The 20,229-nt window shown below is 43.0% G+C and overlaps 1 protein-coding gene across 1 annotated transcript in view; it reads left to right on the top strand.

Annotated features, from left to right (window-relative positions):
- The window catches only part of ADAMTS15 (ADAM metallopeptidase with thrombospondin type 1 motif 15), a 39,371-nt gene extending 19,493 nt beyond the window's left edge, over positions 1–19,878 (top strand). The window contains exons 2-8 of the mRNA XM_051986663.1: positions 1,072–1,204; positions 2,057–2,224; positions 6,907–7,190; positions 11,036–11,213; positions 11,892–12,073; positions 12,187–12,362; positions 16,051–19,878. Coding sequence (XP_051842623.1) covers positions 1,072–1,204; positions 2,057–2,224; positions 6,907–7,190; positions 11,036–11,213; positions 11,892–12,073; positions 12,187–12,362; positions 16,051–16,825 — 1,896 coding nt within the window. The 3' untranslated portion in view covers positions 16,826–19,878. The remainder of the gene's footprint in view (positions 1–1,071; positions 1,205–2,056; positions 2,225–6,906; positions 7,191–11,035; positions 11,214–11,891; positions 12,074–12,186; positions 12,363–16,050) is intronic.
- The last annotated feature ends 351 nt before the right edge of the window (positions 19,879–20,229 follow it).

Raw genomic sequence — 20,229 nt, 5'->3', positions numbered from 1 at the left:
CCAGCTAGATGACCTTGGACAAGTCACATATTCCTGTTTGCCTCAGTTTTTCCTTCTGTCAAAGGAACTGGAGAAGGTAATGGCAAACTACACTAGTGTTTTTGTCAAGAAAATCCCACAAAAAAAAGATCATGAAAAGTCAAACATGACTGAAGGGATTGCATAAATAACAGTTTGTTATTCAATCTCTTTGATCTTAAATCTCAATGCAAACAGAGATGACTTTCCTGCCAAGTACTCTGGCAGGTCAGAATTCATCCTTTCTTGTTATAATCTGCATTAAAAAAAGATTCTCTTGAATTCCTATAACCAAGTGGAGTTATCTCTCACATTTAGCTGTCCTCAACCCTGGCCACTGTCTTAACTGAACTAAAGCCTCATCTGGCATGGACAGGAAGGTTTTTGCTTGGTGTTCGGTTGGCTAAAGGTCTAGCTCTCTAAGTCATGAAGATCTGACTGAAGCTTCTTTTCAAAATTTTATTTATTTATTTATTAACATTTTTAAAATGAAATTTTGAGTTCCAAATTTTTTCTCTTCCTCCCTAAGATGATAAGCAACTTGATATAGGTTATATGTCTATGCCATCATGTGAAACATATTTATATGTTAGTTACTATGTGAAAGAAGAAATAGAACAAAAGGGAAAAAAAAAACTATGAAAAAAATGAAGTGGAAATAGTCTGCTCCAAACTGAGGGGAGCTTCTATAGCCAACAGTGGCTGAGGAAGGGGGGACATACCCATCTTCTACCTTGTCTTGCCTCTCTGTATACCAGGGCCTCAGCCAGCTGAGGAGAAGCTGCTCTGGCCACCTAGGAGGGTTTTTTCCTATATAAAATGACTCTCTGGATATATTTTAAACCTCCTAATTTCCTCCAAGAATAGTGCCCCCAACAGGAAATAGGCAGCCCTTCCTTGGTAAGCCACAAAACACCATCACAGGGCCAGCCACCATCTCCTTAGCTCGTCCCAATGCTCTTCATGTCTGTTCTCCATCCTTTTTGGCATCCCTCTCCTTCCTGCTTCCCCAAGATGGCTGTTGTCTCTAACTTCGGAATTTCTTCATTGCAGGATCTGTGTGGTGCTACCACTTGTGATACCCTGGGAATGGCTGATGTGGGCACCATGTGTGACCCCAAGAGAAGCTGCTCTGTCATCGAGGATGATGGGCTCCCATCGGCCTTCACTACTGCCCATGAGCTGGGTAAGGCTGAGGGGGGAGAGAGAGGGAGAGGGAGAGGGAAAGGGAGGGGGGAAAAGAAAGGGAGGGAGGGAAGGAGAGAGAAAGAGAGAAGGAGGGAGTGAAAGAGAGAGAGGAGGGAGAGAGAGAGAGAGAGGAGGGAGGGAAAAAGAGATAGAGAGAGAAAGAGAAGAAGGGAAAGAGAAAGAGGAAAAGAAGAAGAAGAAGAAGAAGAAGAAGAAGAAGAGGAAGAGGAGGAGGAGGAAGAGGAAGAGGAAGAGGAAGAGGAGGAGGAGAAGGAGGAGAAGAAAGAAGAGGAGAAGGAGAAGGAGGAGGAGGAGGAAGAGGGAATTTTCCTCCTGGCCTTTTCTGGGTTTGCTGGGAATATTCCAAGGGTCAGAGACTGAGCTCTGGTTTGTTGGACTCTGTTCTGTTTTAGCACTTGGGCTCAGGGGAGTGTATTTCATCCCTGCACCACAAGCACACACATCCTGGGGCACTGAATGAGCCCCTCTATTATGCATCATGCTTTTATGGAGCACTGTGAGAAGATGCAGAAAGAGAAAACTCATGGCTGATGGGAATGGGGGTGGACATAGGGAGATTGGCTGGAGGCATAAAAATCACAGAGAACACTCTGACGCTGGTGGAAATGAGTAGTAAGTGATTGGGGAAGGACGATCCCACCATCTTTCCCCCATCACCCGCTTCCTTCTCTCCGGCTGCTTCCCAACCAGACTTTCTGCCTCGGCCCCAGCTCTGGGGGCTCCCCAAGAAGGCCATTTTTGCCCCATATTCCTTCTCCTTATCTCTGCCCGACCCCAGAGGTCTGCTTCCCTGGCCTAAACAAGGGCTTTCTCCTGTTTTGCCCACCAGGTCACGTATTCAACATGCCCCATGACAATGTGAAGGTGTGTGAGGAGGTGTTTGGGAAGCTCCGGGCAAACCACATGATGTCCCCTACCTTGATCCAGATCGACCGCGCCAACCCGTGGTCAGCCTGCAGTGCCGCCATCATCACTGACTTCCTGGACAGTGGGCACGGTGAGCAGGGGCGGGGGAGGGAGGCCTTGGTGGGAGACCGGGCCTTATGGCAGGGAGGAGACCATTTGTAAGCTGAAATGTGCCCTATAAAGATGAGCTCTAAGTATTGCTAGTAGCTTGTTGGAGCAGGGTTCTGATCCCTGACTATGGGCTTTGGGCAATCAGTTCTGGGACCCAGTAGAAAGTTCACCATCCCAGTCACTTTCCAACTGGGTCTGACTCTTTTTGACCCCATTTGGGAATTTCCTGGTTACATTTGCCATTTCCTTCTCCAGGTCATTTTACAGATGAGAAAACAGAGGCAAACAGAGTGAAGTGACTTGGTCAGACAGCTAGGAAGTATCTGAGGTAGGATTTGAACTCTGGAAGAGGAGTTTTCCTGACTTTGGGCTGGGTGTGCTATCTAGTGCACCACGACTTAGTTCCCTGTTCAAATCCTAGCTCTCGCTCTTCCTGGGGCAATATTTTAATCTCATTGGGCTTCTGCTTCCTCTTCTGTAAAATAGAGTTAGACCAGATGGCCTCTGAAGTCTACTTAGATCTACAATTGTATGATTTTAGGTAACCTCAGTCATTTTTTAGTACATTGTGCCTCTGTTCTGGATTCAGAAAGGTCAAAACTTACTTAGCTCCTAGTATTAGTCCAGGATAGTTCCTTTTGTGAGAAGAGAGCCGGTTTTTTATGTTGGAATCTCTTATAAATGATCTTCCCAGGAATCAGGAAAAGAAAATTATCTTGCTGGAGAAAGTAGCCATAATACAGGATGAGTAACAGTAGGAAACATGCCGATGTTTATAAAAGTTAAAATCTGAAAGAGGAACCAGGAATAAAAATCCTGAGTTGTACAGAGATGGTGAAAGTATGGGTAACAAGGAAGTTGAACTAGAGATCTTAATACAAGGTGGCGGACTTTAGCACAAATATCATTGAGACTTGCTGGAAGAAGCCTCTCTGAAAGGAGAGAGAGACCCAATTCAAAAGAACTGGACAGGTCAAAGCATGTGCCTGTGTGGGGGATGTCAGGACATGGAGTAGCACTGTGTAGTTATACTCATGTTCAGAAATCCAGGAGCCAAGGAAGTGTTCGGGAGGGGACATAGTGAAGATCATTATCATGAAGACATAAGAAAGAAGAAACAATTCTAATGAGAAAGAAAAGGGGGAATTGTCTACAGAATCTGATGTGGCCACACAGGGAACTCTCTGATCAACTTAGATTTTTTTTTAAAAGTCCAGAAGATAGAAGCAAAGATAGATAATGGGAAATAGATATAAAAGTGAAGCGTGATTCTATGGAGTACCTAGGTGATACAGTTGGGGTGGATAAAACACCAGACCTGAATTCAGACTGACTCATTTTCCTGAGGTCAACTCTGACCTCAGACACTTCCTAATTGCCCACTACTCTGGGCAAGTCATTTAACCCTGTTTGTCTCAATTTGTGCATCTGTAAAGTGATCTGGAGACGGAAATGGCAAACCTCTCTACTATCTCTGCCAAAAAACCCCAAGTGTGGGGTCACAAAAAGTTAGACATGAGGAAACAATTGCATAATAACACCGTGATCCTGTTAGACTTAGGATTGCTAAAGCTTGTAACAAGCTGAGGTGGTGAGGAATATTAAGGACAACTAAAAAACTTGGAAAAAAGGAAGGTCAAAGAAGGGATAAGATAGTTATTTAGAAACATATGTGATAATGATATGTGTTAATGACAACAGATGATGGAGTGAAAACAAAATTTCTCTGTTCTACATTTTATTTTGGATGTGTTTTTTGGTTTGTTTTTGTTTTTTGCAAAGGATAATCTTTGGATTGCAAAGGGCAGAACAGAAATAGCCAAGAAGGAGTTAATACCTGAGATAAGAAGGGTGAATAAACTCTTGATGTGTTTAAGTCTCTAGTTCAAGACACATTGTGTCCCAACCTGCTAACAGAACTGGAGGATGTCACTACCAAGCTAGAATCAGTGGTACTTGAAAGGCTGTGGAAACTGGAAGAGGTACCACAGGATTGGAGAAGGGCAAACATTGTCTAGATTTTCAAATAAGGATGAGAATGGATAAACTAGTGAGTTTGACTTAGATTCTTGGCAAAAATCTAGAAGGTATTAGCAAAAGGATAGTTAATGAAATTTTGGGGAGTGATAGTAGTGATGCCAGAGAACCACTCTGTTTCCTCAAGAATGGATCATGTCAGACTGACCTTAATTCCTTTTTTGACAGGACTACTAGACAGATTATCAAGAAAATATTGTAGATGCAGTTTACCTATATTTTAGAAGGCATTTGACAGAGGCTCTTTCTGTTCTGGAAAATATGGAGGAATATGGGCTAGAGAATAGTACAATAAGGTACAATTAGTGGAATGGATAGCTTCAACGAGTAATATTTATAGTTTCTTTTCATTTTGAAAAGTCTCTGGTGGAGTGCTCCAGAGAACTCTGCTTGGCCCTGGGCTATTTGACATTTTTATCAGTGTAGCTAAGACATAATCAGTATGCTTATCAATTTTACAAATAATATAAAACTAATTCTTTGGATGAGAGTATTTAGAAAGATCTAAACATTTAGAACTCAAATGGATTTTTGCTCTCATTGATGTTAATGTCTACTCCAATGATTCAAATCACAATTCTTTTATGCATCCCTTGAGTTTACTACAAGCAGAGTACTCTGTGCTGGGATGTTTCTTGCTGTCTACTTTGTAATTCCTTATCTGTTATGTAATACAACCTGCTCATAGCCACCATATATACTTTTCCATTTGCCCTCTGAGCAATGTCATTTAAAAAATTCTTCAGAGACTATATTTGCAGTTATATAAACTTTACAAAAAGTTGGCAAGATACTTCAGTAAGCGAAGTCATCCCAATACCATTTGAGGGTGAAAATGGAAGCTGACAATAAACAGAGGAAAAATGGAAAAGATCTGCAGACTCTTGAAATCTTTAAAGACAGTAATGTTACCACACTAGGACTCTAGAATTACAGTCTCAGGTGCACTTAGAGAGAAGTTAAAGATAGTGTTAAAGCAAATAAAGAAAAGAAAAACAGCTATGTTGGACCAAGTGTGCAAAGAAGGAATCATTGCCAGAGATAACAGTTTTGAGAATGTTGAAGATATTTAAAGGAAGCAAAGATCCCAAAGGGAAGATAAAAATATTCAGATTTTATTAATGTCCCAAATTCTAAGTAGAAAATTTATGCTTAATTTCTGAGTGCAACATTTTAGGAAGGATAAGGATAACTTAGAGGGGGACCACTAGGAAGATGAAGGACCTCAACTTTGTGATCATTTGATGATCACTGACAGAACTGGAAATGAAAGATTATTTTCTGGAAGAGGGATTAGACTTGCTCTACTTGGACAGGCTTCTTTTGAAGAAAAGTTGTTGCTTATTTGTTTTTTCTTTGTGTCTGACTCTCTTTAACCCATTTGGGGTTTTCTTGGCAAAGATACTGGGACAGTTTGCCATTTCCTTCTCCAGTTCATTTTACAGATGAGGAAACTGAGGCAAACAGACTCGCTGAGGGTCACACAGGGTAGTTGAGGCTGGATTTGAACTCAGAAAGTTGAGTCTTATGACAACAGGTGTGGGACTCTATGCACTATGGCACCACCTGGCTGCCCTGGTATAAGGAAAAACTTCCTAAGACTGGATGCTTTATTGTTCAGTATGTTGCAGAGAGTATTCTTTCAAGTATAGGCTAGATGAAGTACTCTCTGAAATACCTTCCAGTTAGATGGCATATAGCATACTAAGTAGAGTGTGAGACTTAAAGTAAAGATCTGAATTCAAATTCTGCTTCAGATGCTTACTAGCTTATATGACTCATGACAAATCCTCATCTATAAAATGGGAATAATAATAGTACCTAAATCACAGGATTATTATTAAGGATTAAATGTATACTTTGCAAATCTAAAAGTGCTTTATAAATGTTGGCTCTCCTTCCAACTCTCAGAGTCTGGGATCTTCAGTTAGGAGATATAACATAGCCTTAATTAAGCTCTTTACTGAGGTAGCTAAGTGGTGCCACGGATAGAGTGCCAGGCCTGGAGTCAGATTCATCTTCCTGTTCAAATCCAGCCTTGGATATTTACAAGCTGTGTGATTTTGGGCAAGTCAATTAACCCTGTTTATCTCAGTTTTTTCATCTGTAAAATGAGCTGGAGAAAGAAATGGCTAATCAATTAACCTGTTTACTTCAGTTTCCTCATCTGAAAAATAAACTGGAGAAAGAAATGGCAAATCACTTCCGTATCTTTGCCAAGAACACCCCAAATGGGGTCATGAAAAGTGAGACTTGACTGAACATAACAACAAGCTCTTCACTTGCCATTTCTCTAAATCTCACCTTGTAAGACTTTGGCTTCCAAATCTATAATCTGGTTAAGACTATATCTGACCTCCTTACCTCATATAATTGTGAGGGCAAAATGAGGTGATAGGAAAGCGAATGCTTTAATAGTTAAAACTCCTCCCAGAAAGAGAGCAATGGGTAAAAGAGCTCTGGCAACATCCTTTGTTTCTAGATTTTCAGATGTGGCTCAGAAAATCTTTTCCCCCTTGCTTTTTTGGAAAGTAGCCTCTGATTGCTGCTAATTCATCCCAAGCCTCCAGCAGCCCCAGCTCTCTCACCTCCTCCCTTCTTAATCCCCTTGGTTTTTCCCCACAGGTGACTGCCTTTTGGACCAGCCCAGCAAGCCCATTTCACTGCCTGAGGATCTCCCAGGATCCAGCTACACCCTGAACCAGCAGTGCGAGCTAGCCTTCGGTGTGGGCTCCAAGCCCTGCCCCTACATGCAGTACTGTACCAAGCTGTGGTGCACGGGCAAGGCAAAGGGCCAGATGGTGTGCCAGACCCGCCACTTCCCCTGGGCAGATGGCACTGGGTGTGGAGAAGGCAAGTTCTGCCTGAAGGGGGCTTGTGTGGAGAGACATAACATCAGTAAGTACAGGGTGAGTATCATGGCCTGCTCTTTGCTGGGGATGCCAGGGAGTGGGGGCAGGGTGGAGCCCCTCTTAATTCCCTTCTGTGGGGACCCAGTATCTGGGAAGAAACAAGGGCTCCCGTGTGAGAACCACAGGACCCAGATTCTGTTTCTTCTGCTACTCCATTCATTGTATGACCTTGGGGATAGTGTATTTTTCACTGGACCTCAGTTCTTCTATGGTCCCCAACTTTTAAGGGGCAGGGAAAGGAGAGGAAGCAAGTTCAAAGCACTTAATGGGTTTTACTGAAGAACTTAATGCAAAAATCCTCCAGAGGAAGGAGGTGTTCGGACCCCATCTTTCTGTGTTCTCTCTTACTACCTAAGAAGGAATTTTAAACTTGACCTCTAACCCTTCAGCAATGTCTCTTTCCTCTTTTGTCACAAGTTGGATTCATTCATTCATTCATGATTCAAAGAATAAATACTTCTTAAACGCTTATTAGGTGGCAGACACTCTCCTGGGTGCTCTGCTGTGCTGGATGGAGACATGCCAGCTGGGCCTTTGTCCTTAAGGAACTTCCAGGCCAGTAGACTGCTAGTGACAGGAGCTTAAATTGTCCCAGGAGTAAAAAACCTGAATGAATCTCAGTGGGGCTGTTGAACACAGAACTAAAGGTAATTAGATTTTTTACTGATCTGGAATTCCCTTCCACCCTTTGCAATTCTACTCCAACCTTTCAAATTAGAGCATCACCTTGCTTATAAATCACCATTTAAAGTAAAAGACTTCATGACCCTCGAGTGAAGTGACCGCAACAAATCCGCTCTCTTTGTCCCACTAGAACAGCCTTCTGGGTTACTGAGCGAGGGCTTGGCTCTATCTGAAGGAAGGGTGAGGCTCCTTCACTAAAAACAATATTCACTTTGGGGCCTATTACTTGTAGTGGCCTGGCAATTGTACAGAGCAATTTACACATAGCCCTGCCCTCTAGGAGCCTGTAGTCTGAGTGAGTGGTTTATGTACTGAAGGATAAGGGCAAGGATAGAATGAATAAATACACACAAAAAGGTCTAAGCCTTTCTCTTAGGGTGGGTCAGTGATGTCATGTGGAAGAAGGATTAGGGTTGTTTTGCTTGGCCGGGGGCACAGGGTTAAACCTCTCATAGGAAGGCAGATTTCAGCTACATTTCAGAATATTCTCCTTCCCAGTTAGTGCCCCAGTCCTTTTCCTCCCTTTCCTCTCTCTCATTTCTCTTTTATCTGATACAGTCTTGTGCTCCCAAGTATATCAGGGACAGAGAGACTCCAACAGATCATCCAGTTTATCCATGAGACAGATAGGTTGACAAAGTCCCCCTCTTAGCATAAGGTTGGGAAGAGAACTCTGACGAGTCTCACTTATTGCCTCAGAGTCTGATCTGTAACTGTACATGGACCAAGACCATTGCTTTGTCCTTTTCAATCCTTCAAATAGAGCTTTCTGGCTTCTTATTTAAGCTGGAGTAGGAGTCCAGGTTGCCAGATGGGACCCTTGGGAGGTGGCAGGATCTCCTGGACGTTTTCTAGAGGAGAATGGTTTTTCTTGAAATTGAATGAAATAATCTATGTGGTCCCTTCCAGCTCTAACTCTTTAATTCTAGGTTCTATTTCATATATCAAAGCCAAAGAGAGACAGCTTGGTGTAGCAGAAAGCGTACTGGTTAGAAAGAAGTAGTTTTAAATCATATATACTTTCCAGCTGTATGACATTGGAAAAGTCACTTGACCCCTTGATATGCCTCAGATCATTCCTTAGAAAATTTTTCTTTATAAGTCATAGAGGGATTGTGAGCATAAGAGTACAGTGATTCAAATCCCAGGAGTCCCTTATTCTGATGAAATCACAGCTACTTTCATTTTTTGCAATATTTTACATTCCAGGCTGGTACAATGTTGGTCAGATGACATCTGCTCATGGATTGCAAACTCATTTTTAAATATTAAAATGCCAAGAAAACATGATTTGGAGTCTAAATTTATAGTTCCTTTTCTCTCCAGACTCTAAACAAAATCAAATCTTCATTCCATAATCTATCTCAAAGTTGAAATGATTTTAGGATTGTGGGAAGCTAAATAATTATCAAGTATCACTGATCCCATCCATTAGCAGATTATATTATATGGACATTTGGCCACTGTTTGGGTTCTACTTGATTCAGATTGAATGTAAATAGCATTTATTTTTGTTTAGTTGGAAAACCTGAAGATTTTTTCCTCCCAGTTTTTTTTTATTCAGATTTTTTTTTCTTTTTTTGGACTAGTGAAAGGAAATTCTTTGCCTCAATTGCTACTCAGTTTTAATCACTAAATAGGTGCTGCCTCTATCAAACTGAGATCTGTTGAAGACCTTATCTTAAAAAGATGGAGGTCTCCCACTGCATCCAGGGCCATCTCCAGTTCTCCTGATCTATATCTGGTCACTGGACCCAGATGACTCTGGAGGGGAAAGTGAGGCAGGTGCCCTTGCCCAGCCCTCCCTCACTTACATCCAACTCACTTGCATGCCCTGGCATAAGCTCTCTGATGTCATGGTGTTCCTTGAGAATAAAAGACAAATGACAATTTAGTAAATTAACTCACATTGGACTTGATGATGGAAAGGCTGGATTGATTTAGAAGTTATAATTAAAATATTTAATATATTTAAAGAGATACTTTTAGATTCATAAAGGTCACACTATTTTTTCTTTTACAAACAATGTCATTTTTAAATAACTCTTCACTCCTAAGAGAATAAAATGACAACTAAACAAACTAAATCAACAGGTTGAGTTTGTCCAACAATGTATACTTCATCCCACATCTGTAGTCTACGATCAGTTCACTAAGGATAGGTCTGTTTCATTAACAGTTCGCTGCAGTCTCTATTGGTCATTGCATTTTCTGGAGTCCTAATGACTCTTTACATTGTTGGGGTCAATTCTTCTGTTTTTACTCATTTTGTATCAGTGCATACAAATTCTGCTAAGTTTTCAAGAATTCTTTTTTTTTTTTCATAATTATAACTTTTTATTGACAGAACCCATGCCTGGGTAATTTTTTGCAACATTATCCCTTGCACTCACTTCTGTTCCATTTTTCCCCTCTCTCCCTCCACCCCGTCCCCCAGATGGCAAGCAGTCCTATACATCCAAAAATTCTTTATGGATATGTTCTTACAGCAGAAACATCTATCATATTCATCTATCATCATTTATTCAGCAATTTCTCAGTTGATGGGTACTTATTTTAAGACAAACTCTTAATGGGGAAAAAAGGAATATTAGGAAATTCAGTTAAATATATAATTAGTAGCAGTTTGTATTCAAGCTTATGAAGGTGATGTTGCTTTTAGTTTTTTAAAAGGCTAATCATTTGTCATGATTACATTCTTAATTTGCTTAGCCTATCCTTTTTTCTCTAAAGAGACACAAAGATAACTTGTGCAATTCTTCTATACATTTCCCCACAAATATCATGCTGCACAAGAAAAATCAGATCAAAAAGGGAAAAAAATGAGAAAGGAAACAAAATGCAAGCAAACAACAACAAAAAGAATGAAAATCTCTGTCACTTTTTAAAGCCTAGATAATCCACAAAAAAAATAAATGAAGCTCTGATTTGTAGCCTTTGCTTTTTTGTAAAATGCAAATATTCCATCTGAAAATTTAACAATCCTCTTTCTATTGGTCTGAGCAGACACCTGCTTCCAGACTAGCCTGTGGGAATTCTGGGAAATTCTGAACCAGTGGAATCTCAAAACTAACATTGCTTTACTTCAGGGTAGATGCATTGGTGGGTTGTTGATTCAGGGGAATTTCACAGATATTAAGTGGTCTCTGTCTTTCCAGGTGGATGGTTCCTGGGCCAAATGGGAACCTTATGGCCCCTGCTCCCGGACCTGTGGTGGAGGTGTGCAGTTGTCCCGTCGGGAATGTAGCAACCCTGCTCCTGCCAATGGAGGCAAATACTGTGAGGGAGTGAGAGTCAAATATCGATCCTGTAACCTGGATCCATGCCCCAGTTCAGGTAAGGAGGAACCAGGAGCTGACTCTCTTATCCTGGAAATATGGGAGTTGAGGCTGGATTTTCTAAACAACTACTATATCCAAGATGTCAGCCTTATAATTGGCAACATTGAAGGGTCCTTCGGATGTCTTTTCTCTTGCTTTTTGGAAGACAATTTCCATACTGAGCATGAAAAGTTTCTGGCCTACTTAAGTTAAAAAAAAAAAAAAAAAAAAAAAGATTTGTTTTTCACTACCTTCATTTGCAAATCTATCCCTCTCCCTCCACTAGATAGTGAGTCATCAAATCTGGCCTACTTTAAACATTCTGTGGAGGGAAATGTCAGAATTTATCCCAGTTAAGGGCACTAACATTTCCATCAACTTGTAGTAGATTATGAAAGGGAAAGGGCCAGCATATTGAATGTGAAGAGAGGGACTCTAGTGGCATCTGGACCTGGACAATTGGGAAAAGTGACCCCTGGGAATCTAATTCATCTCTTTTCCAGATTCTTTGGGTTCGTTTATATCGATTTTTTAAGCCTCAGTTTTAGTTTTCTGTTAAATGGGGGAGAATGATGGACAAGGCTGAAAGCAGAGAATGAGTGGCTCAGGGCTGAAGAATCCCCCCGGAGTCTTGCCCGCCCATTCCCTCGAGATACTTTTCTGAGACTCCTGTGTTTGCTTCCTCCCACCCCAGTCTCTGGCAAGAGTTTCCGGGAGGAGCAGTGTGAAGCTTTCAACGGCTACAACCACAGCACCAATCGGCTCACCCTCACCATGGCCTGGGTGCCCAAGTACTCGGGCGTCTCCCCCCGGGACAAGTGCAAGCTCATCTGTCGGGCCAGCGGCACTGGCTACTTCTACGTGCTTGCACCCAAGGTGAGCAGACCTGGGCGGGGAGGTCCCAGCCAGGGTGGCTTCCTGTAGGGAAAAGCTGCACGAACGTACCTGCTCATCCATGTCTCTCTCTCCCCTCCCTGCGGGGACCACAGGTGGTAGATGGCACCCCATGTACTCCGGATTCCACCTCAGTTTGTGTCCAGGGCAAATGCATCAAGGCAGGCTGTGATGGGAACTTGGGTTCCAAGAAGAAATTTGACAAATGTGGAGTGTGTGGGGGAGATAACAAGAGTTGTAAGAGGGTCACCGGACTCTTCACCAAACCTATGTGAGTTTTTTGATTGTTTGAACATTAGGCTATGATTGGTAATTCTAATTTAAAGCCTTTTGTTTTTTAATGCATATTTATTTTTTCTTCCTCCAAAATCCCCTGGTCCTACTAGGAAAAAAATAATAGCAAAAAAATCCCTACAATAAAAAAATACATAATCAAGCAAAAAAAAAAAAAAGATATCCCACATTGGCCATTTCCAAAACTGTATTCTGTACCCTGAGTTTATCATCTCTCTCTATCAGGAAGTGGGTTGCATGCTTCATTATCAGCCTTTTAGAATCATGGTTAATACAGAATTCTTAGATCTTTTAAAATTGTTTTTATGATGTTGTTTTAGTACAAATTGTTCTCTGGTTCTGCTCACTTTATTTTACATCTATTTATTCAGATCTTTCCAGGTTTCTCTGAAATTATCTCCTTCATCTTTTTTTATGCCATGTTTTGTTACATTTAAAAGTCACATTTTGTTTAGACATTGCCCAATTGATGGGGACCCCTCTTGCCCCTCTTAGTTTTCAGTTCTTTGTCACCACAAAATGAGCTGCTATAACTATTTCTGTATCTGTAACATCTTTTCCTCTTTGATCTCTTTGAGGTATAAGCCTAGTAATGATATGACTGGGTCATATGACTGGGTCAATGAGTATGCAGATTTCTAACTTTGGGGACATATTTCCAAATAGCTTTTAAAAGTAGCCGTACTAATTCATCACTCTACCAAGAATGCATGGATGGGCCTGATTTGCTGGAGGCCCTCTAGCATATGAGTTGAAGGCTTGGGAAGATAGCAGCTGTTGGAGGGGTTGGTAAAGAAGGAAAATAAAAATTCATTTCCCCCTCTCTGCTCCTATACCCTGGCTGGGAGCTCTAGAGTGACTGAGACAGATTCAAGACCTTAGACAACACCTTCAGCTATAATAATAATAATGATAATAATGATAATAAATAGCATTTTTATAGCCTTTAAAATTTACATAAAACTCATTTGAATCCTATGATGACCCTATGAGTTAGGTACTATTATTATGCTATTATACATGAGGAAACTAAAAGAGGTTAAAGGAATTGACCATGGTATATAGCTAGCAAAGTCTGAGGCAGTTTATGAATTCATGTCTTCTAGATCCCAAGTCTCACTCCCTATATACCCTTTGTCACCTTGATACCTAGCACACAGTGCTCTCCTTATCCCTAAATCTCTGAAGTAAAGTTCACAAGTATTTATTGAATGCCTGCTATCTGTAAGGTATTATATATAGTGGGTGATTAGAAAATTTGTGGTTTTTTTTTTTTTTTTTTTGTTAAGCCAAATAAGACCGGATTTTTGACACTGGGAGATGAGATGAGCAAGCAAATCATGATATAAGGCAGACAGAGGGTGGGTCCTCTTATAAAGGTTCCCATCTTTTGCCTGGGCTTTCTGCCATTTTTTCAAGTTTGGAGGTAAGGGAGTCGCTTTGGAGTGGGGACCAGGGAGTGGAATGGATTTTCACTGTCTAGAAAATCATGATTTGAAGCCCTGGCTCCCAATTCTTGACTGTTGGCTCCAAAGCTGCAGGACCTGGCTTCTGTGCTCACGTGAACACCATGCTGAGAGCAGTTATTTTCCTCAGTTCAGGCCTGGGAAGAAGTCTTTTCCCTTGACAGTGTCTCCCCTTTTGCTATCAAACTCTGTTTTTTTTGGGGTGCACAAAGGTTGACATCAGAATACATTGATCCTGAGAACTTGGGGCTCTTAGGTCTCGAGGACTAACCCTAGTTGCCCTCTCTGAATCTCTCTGAAGGGTAACTCATTTAACCCTTTCTGTGTGCAGACTGGAAGGGAGAGAAAAGCATTTGGTTGCTGTGTACAAGAAGCTTACAGAACTAAGTCACACATGCAGAAAGCAATCCAAACAAGCAGCAACAAACAAGAGCCTCAGGGAGTGACACAGAGTTAGCTCACGGTGAGCTGTTGGAAGTTGTCCATCCCAGGGATGATCTCTGGCATAATTTATCCGTGAGAAACTCTCCTTCTGAACCATCTCCCTTAGTGACACTTGGTTCTGGGACCCCAGAAGCCTTTAAGTCTTAGTGAAAGAAAACCACTATCAAGAAGGTCAACCCATTGTTGCAGAAAGGGGAACAAACCTCCAAAGGCACTGATTCCTCCCCCATAACAAAACCATAGGCCGAAACAAATTGAAAATTAATATTTAGTCATACAGAATTCTGTATAATGCGAGTTTCAGTCCATTAATATAGATACAAAGAGGCAAGTCATGAGTGCTGGTGAGTTTAGGATGGGATAGTTTGGAAAGGTTGTAGGTAATAGGGCAGATAGGTGGCTCAGTGGGTAAACTACTGGGTCTCCTAGGAAGACTCACCTTCCTGAGTTCAAAAACAGCCTCAGATACTTACAACCTATGTGACATTGGACAAATCACTTAATTCTGCCTCAGCTTCCTCATCTGTAGAATTGGCTGGAGAAGGAAATGGCAAACAACTTCAGTATCTTTGCCAAGAAAATCCCCCAGTGCAGCCATGAAGAGTCAAACATAACTGAATGGCAACAACCAAAAATCCATAGGAATAGACGAATATGCAGTGAATTTGTGATTTTTTTTTTAATACCAATGCATGTTGGGACTTTCGCTGCAACTTTTTAGTTTTAGCTAGAGTACTTAGAGGTTAAATTACTTGCTCAGAATCCCACAGACAGTATAATGTCAGAAAGAGGATTTGAATTCAGTCTTCCTTACTTTGAGATCCATTTTCTATTCACTATTCTATGCTGTCTCAATTCTAGGGATATCATAATATCAAACTCGTAGTGCTTACTAAATGCTTTTAGTAACCAAATGATTGGTTGGTAACATCAATCATTTGGTTACTAAAAGCATTTAGTTGGTTAGTTGGTAACATCATTTACAAATGTGGCACTTTAAGATTTGCAAATTATATATGATCACGTTTGATTTATACAACTCTCTGAAGTAGGTAATGCAAATATCATTATCTCAGTTGCAGATGAAGGCATTGAGGCTTAGAAAGGCTGAGGGCCTTGATCATGGTCATATACTAACTAATAAGTGAGATTTTGAACCCAGGTCTCTAGCAGGATTTTGAGTCCATCTCTTCTGACAAAGTCCAAGATTCTTTTCTTTATATGAATAAAATTTTTTTGTTTCTTTTGTTCAGATTTATGATTTCATATTGATCGGTATCGAGCAAACCCTTGCTTGGAAACTGCTTCCACCAATGCAGATCAGCAATTTATACATAATCTGCAATTTATGGTCTTAGAGTTACCGGGGGGCCACCATATATAATATGTCAGAGGCGGAAACTGTTCCTACATCTTCCCAACGCCATACTGCATTTGGTCATGAACAAAGCTTAATTTAATCGAGAATTATCCAAAGTAGCTGCTTTTAAGGTATTAGATTTCCTTTCAGAAAGGGCTTGATTACCTGTTGGGCACGATGTGCTAGCGTAGATTAGACTGGACGCTGAGGTCAGATCTGGGAAGTGGGACAGGTCTGGATGTCTCCTTCTGAATTGGACGAGTCAGTTTCCAGGGGTTGCCGTGGGGACCCCTTCCACGGTGAGCTGGACCAGGCGCTGCTGAATTTGGTAATTCTGTGACCGTGCCCCTCTCGGAGCTTGCTCTGACCCCAGCTCTGTTTCTCTCCTCCCCCAGGCACGGCTATAACTTTGTGGTGGCTATTCCAGCGGGAGCCTCCAGCATCGACATCCGTCAGCGTGGGTACCAGGGCTTGATCAATGACGACAACTACTTGGCCCTGAAGAACGGGCAAGGCAAATACCTGCTCAACGGGCACTTTGTGGTGTCCGCCGTGGAGCGGGACCTGATGGTGAAAGGCAGCCTGGTCCGGTACAGTGGGACCAGCACGGCGGTCGAGCGGCTGCAGGCCTCCAGGCCCATCCTGGAGCCCCTGACTGTGGAGGTCCTCTCCGTGGGCAAGATGACCCCGCCTCGCATCCGATACTCCTTCTACCTGCCCAAGGAGCCCCGGGAGGACAAGTCCGCCTACCGCAAGGACGGCCGAGGGTCTTCGGTGCTCAACAACAGCGTCCTCAGCCTCTCCAACCAGGTGGAGCAGCCGGACAACAGGCCTTCAGCTCGGTGGGTGGTGGGCAGCTGGGGCAGCTGCTCTGTGAGCTGTGGGAACGGCCTGCAAAAACGTGTGGTGGACTGCCGGGGTTCCCCGGGGGCTCTGGCTGCTTCTGCCTGCGACACAGTCCAGCGGCCACCTGAGACCAGGCCCTGTGGGGAGCCCTGCCCGACGTGGGAGATGGGGGCCTGGTCTCCCTGCTCCAAGAGCTGTGGCCGGGGATTTAAGAGACGCCCCCTGAGGTGTCTGGGCCACGGCGGAAAGCTGCTGGCCAGGGACCAGTGTAACCTGCGTCGGAAACCCCAGGAGTTGGATTTCTGCACCCTGAGACCATGTTGAATCGGGCTCTTTCTGCCACCCCCTCACTCTCCCCACCCTCACATTAGGGCCATCAGCGTTCTGGTCGGCTGGCACAGTGGGCACTGGCCAGGGGGTCACCTCAGGACCCGGCTCACATCCAGGAGCTACGGACTATTGGACAGGGGTGAGAGCTTCTCCTCACCCTCCCTCACTTGAGCAGAGTGGTACTAAACTCACAGTCTACCTCGTGCCAGGCTCCTCCAGTGCCCAGGTGCGGGGGAGAGAGGAGGGAGAACCTGAGAGGAGAGCATGCTGGGCATGGAAGGATTGGAGCCCAGTTTAAAAAGAGACCTGGAGCATGGGCATCTCCAGGGCAGAACTTCAGGTACTGTGGCACTCCCTCAAAGGAGGCCGCAGGCTGCTGCAAGAGCCGAAGCTGGCAGCCTGGCACCCTCAGGGGGCCCTGAGGGCTCTTGCACCATCTCTGAACAATGCAGGTTTTCACGGTGCTTGCAACCCACTTTCCTTTTCTTTTATGACTGATAATGGGAAAAAACAAAAATCCAAACCCAACAAACTCAAAACTTTGAAGGATAAGGGGATCCTAAAGGAGTGGGGAAAATGATTAGGTATCCCAATGATGAAGTCATTTTCATCATGAGGGGATGGGGATGTAGAGGGAATCTTCAGGGAATCTCCCAACTTTCTGTTTTCCTTCATGGTCCCCAAAACATTCCCCTCCTGTCAACTCCAGGTTTATAGAATATTGTATTCATTTGGGGCTGGGGGTTGGAGCTGGAGTGGGGATGGGGAATAATCTTTAAGGAATAGCCTCTATAGTTTTGTAAGGATGAAAAATTCTTAAAATTGAGAACAGTGTGAGAATATGGAAGTTGAGAAAGTCTAGATTCCCCTAAAAGAAGGATTGGGCCAAAAAAAAAAATGAAATCTGCTATGGTATACTGGAGACTGTGCCAGAGCCAATGGCCAGTGTAAGGAAACTTAAGGGATAAATAAACTCCAGGCAGGGAGCTACTGGCACTGGGATTGGAGGCTGGGGTACTTGCACCTCCAAGATCTCTTTGCTTTAAGATTCTTCTGGATTTCACCAAGTAAGAGTGCCATTCCCTCAGTGAATGCCCCTTTCTCTCCAGTGGGGGCCGCAAAGGGAACCCAGCTCTGTTACCCCAAACTGCCCGCAAAATGACTGGCCTCATACCCCAGGAGATGTCCCAGAGGAACGATGGGGGCCGAGTGATGAGTATGGCGGTACTTCCCCTATCTCTGACATCAGGACTGCTGTGGGGCCTTTGATGTGTTTGTTTGTCTCCCTGGATGTTTCCCCACCTGTAAAACGGGGTTAATTGTTTGCTACCTCAGGTTCTGCTTTCTGGGCATCCTGTTTCCCTTTCTCCCACCTCCTCACCACAATGCTCGCCGGACTATCCCAGAGCCGAGGGCCCTTCTCGGAAGGTCATGCTGAAGGTCATCCACGAAGATGAGTGGGTCTCTTTGGGGCAGTGTCACTGAGCGGGGCTCCCAATTTTGAGACAGGATCCCTCCTTTATCCCAATCCAGGTTTCCTTACGGGCCAATATCATAAAGCTTGTAGTTTCCTCTATGATAGGATTTCATTGTTGACAGATTCCTGAGAGGCTCTCTAACCCAACCTGAATCTAAAACATGCATTTTTAAATTAAAATTTTTTAAACTTAAGAACATTTGTAACCCCAAGGGAAGGCATTTCAGCTAAATTCAGGTGGCCCAGGTGACCTATGCCAAGGGAATAGAAAGCATGCTTATATCCCATGGGCCGCAGGGCCTTGAAGAGAGGGTTGGCTGTGAGTTAGGAAGAAGTCTGGTTGGAGGCTTTTCATAATATAGCATCCTCCTTCAGAATAAAGATACCCCAGCGCAGGTTCTGAGATTTCCTCTGTCTGAGTCATTAGAGTTGAAATCCGGATCCTAAAGGACATCTGGATTCCCCAAAAGGACAGAAGAAGGTGGAATTCTAGAGAGAGAATTTTGATTCCTGCAACCATTCAATCAACTGTTAAATATTAATTCTTTCCCTCTAGCTTCTTCTTAGGGCCTGAACTGAAGGGTAGAAATCCTTTAGAAGTGGGGGAAATATATGTGTCTACTGGTGAGAAAAAGCAGGGACCTTCTGTAGGGACGAGGACCACAACAAGAGCAGAGATGGAGACTCAAATGCAAAGCAGGGTAATTCATTTTTAGTGCATCTCACTAGAATTCAGTATGGGGTGGGATCTGTGAAGAAGAGATGGATGAGGGTGGGTGGCTAGTAGAGATGCCTTCAATGGGATGACTAGCTTCCTTGAAGGAGAATCTTTCTTAGCATTTATTTCATGTGGGTCTTTAAAGAGGAACATACCTTCTTGTTTGTGAAATCAGGTCTAGAAGGATTTTTTTTCCCTCCTGGTTTTTGGTAATTTTTTTGTCTTCATTAAAAAAATATGACTAAGGTAGCTTACTTGGAAGTTGCCCTTGACTATGAACATTCCACTAATCAAACTATGTCTTCAGGACTGAGCAGAGTTCAAACTTGAGGCAGATTTTTGGAGGCTGGGATGAGTTGGGGAGACATCTCAGGTCTGGATGACAAGAGACCCCTTGGGACCCCTTAAAAAACCAAACTTTTTTTCCATTGGTTTGGGGACAAATAGGAATTGGGTTTAGCTTGTCCTTGTCTGCTTCCTGTGCACTGACTGTAGGAGCCTGACCCCAGCACTCACCTTACTGACCTTGTGCTGTGGGACGGGTGAGCGGGCAAGGGGGCATCCTGAGGGGCTGGTTCTGTTTCCTGCACCTGACGCTCCCCCAAAATACCAGAACTTGTTGCTGTTACTCGTGGAGTTTGTTTTTTGTTTTTGTTTTCTTCCCTTATTGGGGGGGGGTATGTGTGTGTGTTTGTGTGTGTGTGTAAGTTTGGTTCGTTTACGCCCTGCGTACTGCAGAAGGACAGCAGACCCTAGGTACTGGCTGGGCTATGTATACTGTGTATACCTGGGAGCTGGCTAATGAGTTGTGAACAGCCGCTCCTAATAAAGTTGTAAGGATTTAAAATCTTCGCTCGGTCTCGGTGTTTTTATTTCTTCATCAGAAACGTTTCCCAAAGCTGAATGAAGGACCCATTCAGTTGGAACAATATGTTGATGTACTAATTCAATTAATTAATTCCTTTAAAAAATCCATCAATAATCATTTATTGCCTTTTGGATGCTAGGCAAAGAAAGGAGACAGTGTCTATTCTTGAGGACCCTATAGTCTAATAAGTGGAGAAAACATGCACAGAACTATGCACAAAAAGGATATTTGAGGGATAAATCATAGAGAATCAATGGAGGGCAAGGCACTGGCACTAAGAACCATATAGATTCTATTCTAGTTCAAACGGATGACTAAGAAAACAAGAAAATTCT

This window comes from Antechinus flavipes, chromosome 3, assembly GCF_016432865.1.
Source record: "Antechinus flavipes isolate AdamAnt ecotype Samford, QLD, Australia chromosome 3, AdamAnt_v2, whole genome shotgun sequence".
Taxonomy (NCBI): Eukaryota; Metazoa; Chordata; class Mammalia; order Dasyuromorphia; family Dasyuridae; genus Antechinus; species Antechinus flavipes.
The sequence above is the reverse complement of the archived record's forward strand: the minus strand, read 5'-3'. Positions and strand labels throughout refer to the sequence as shown.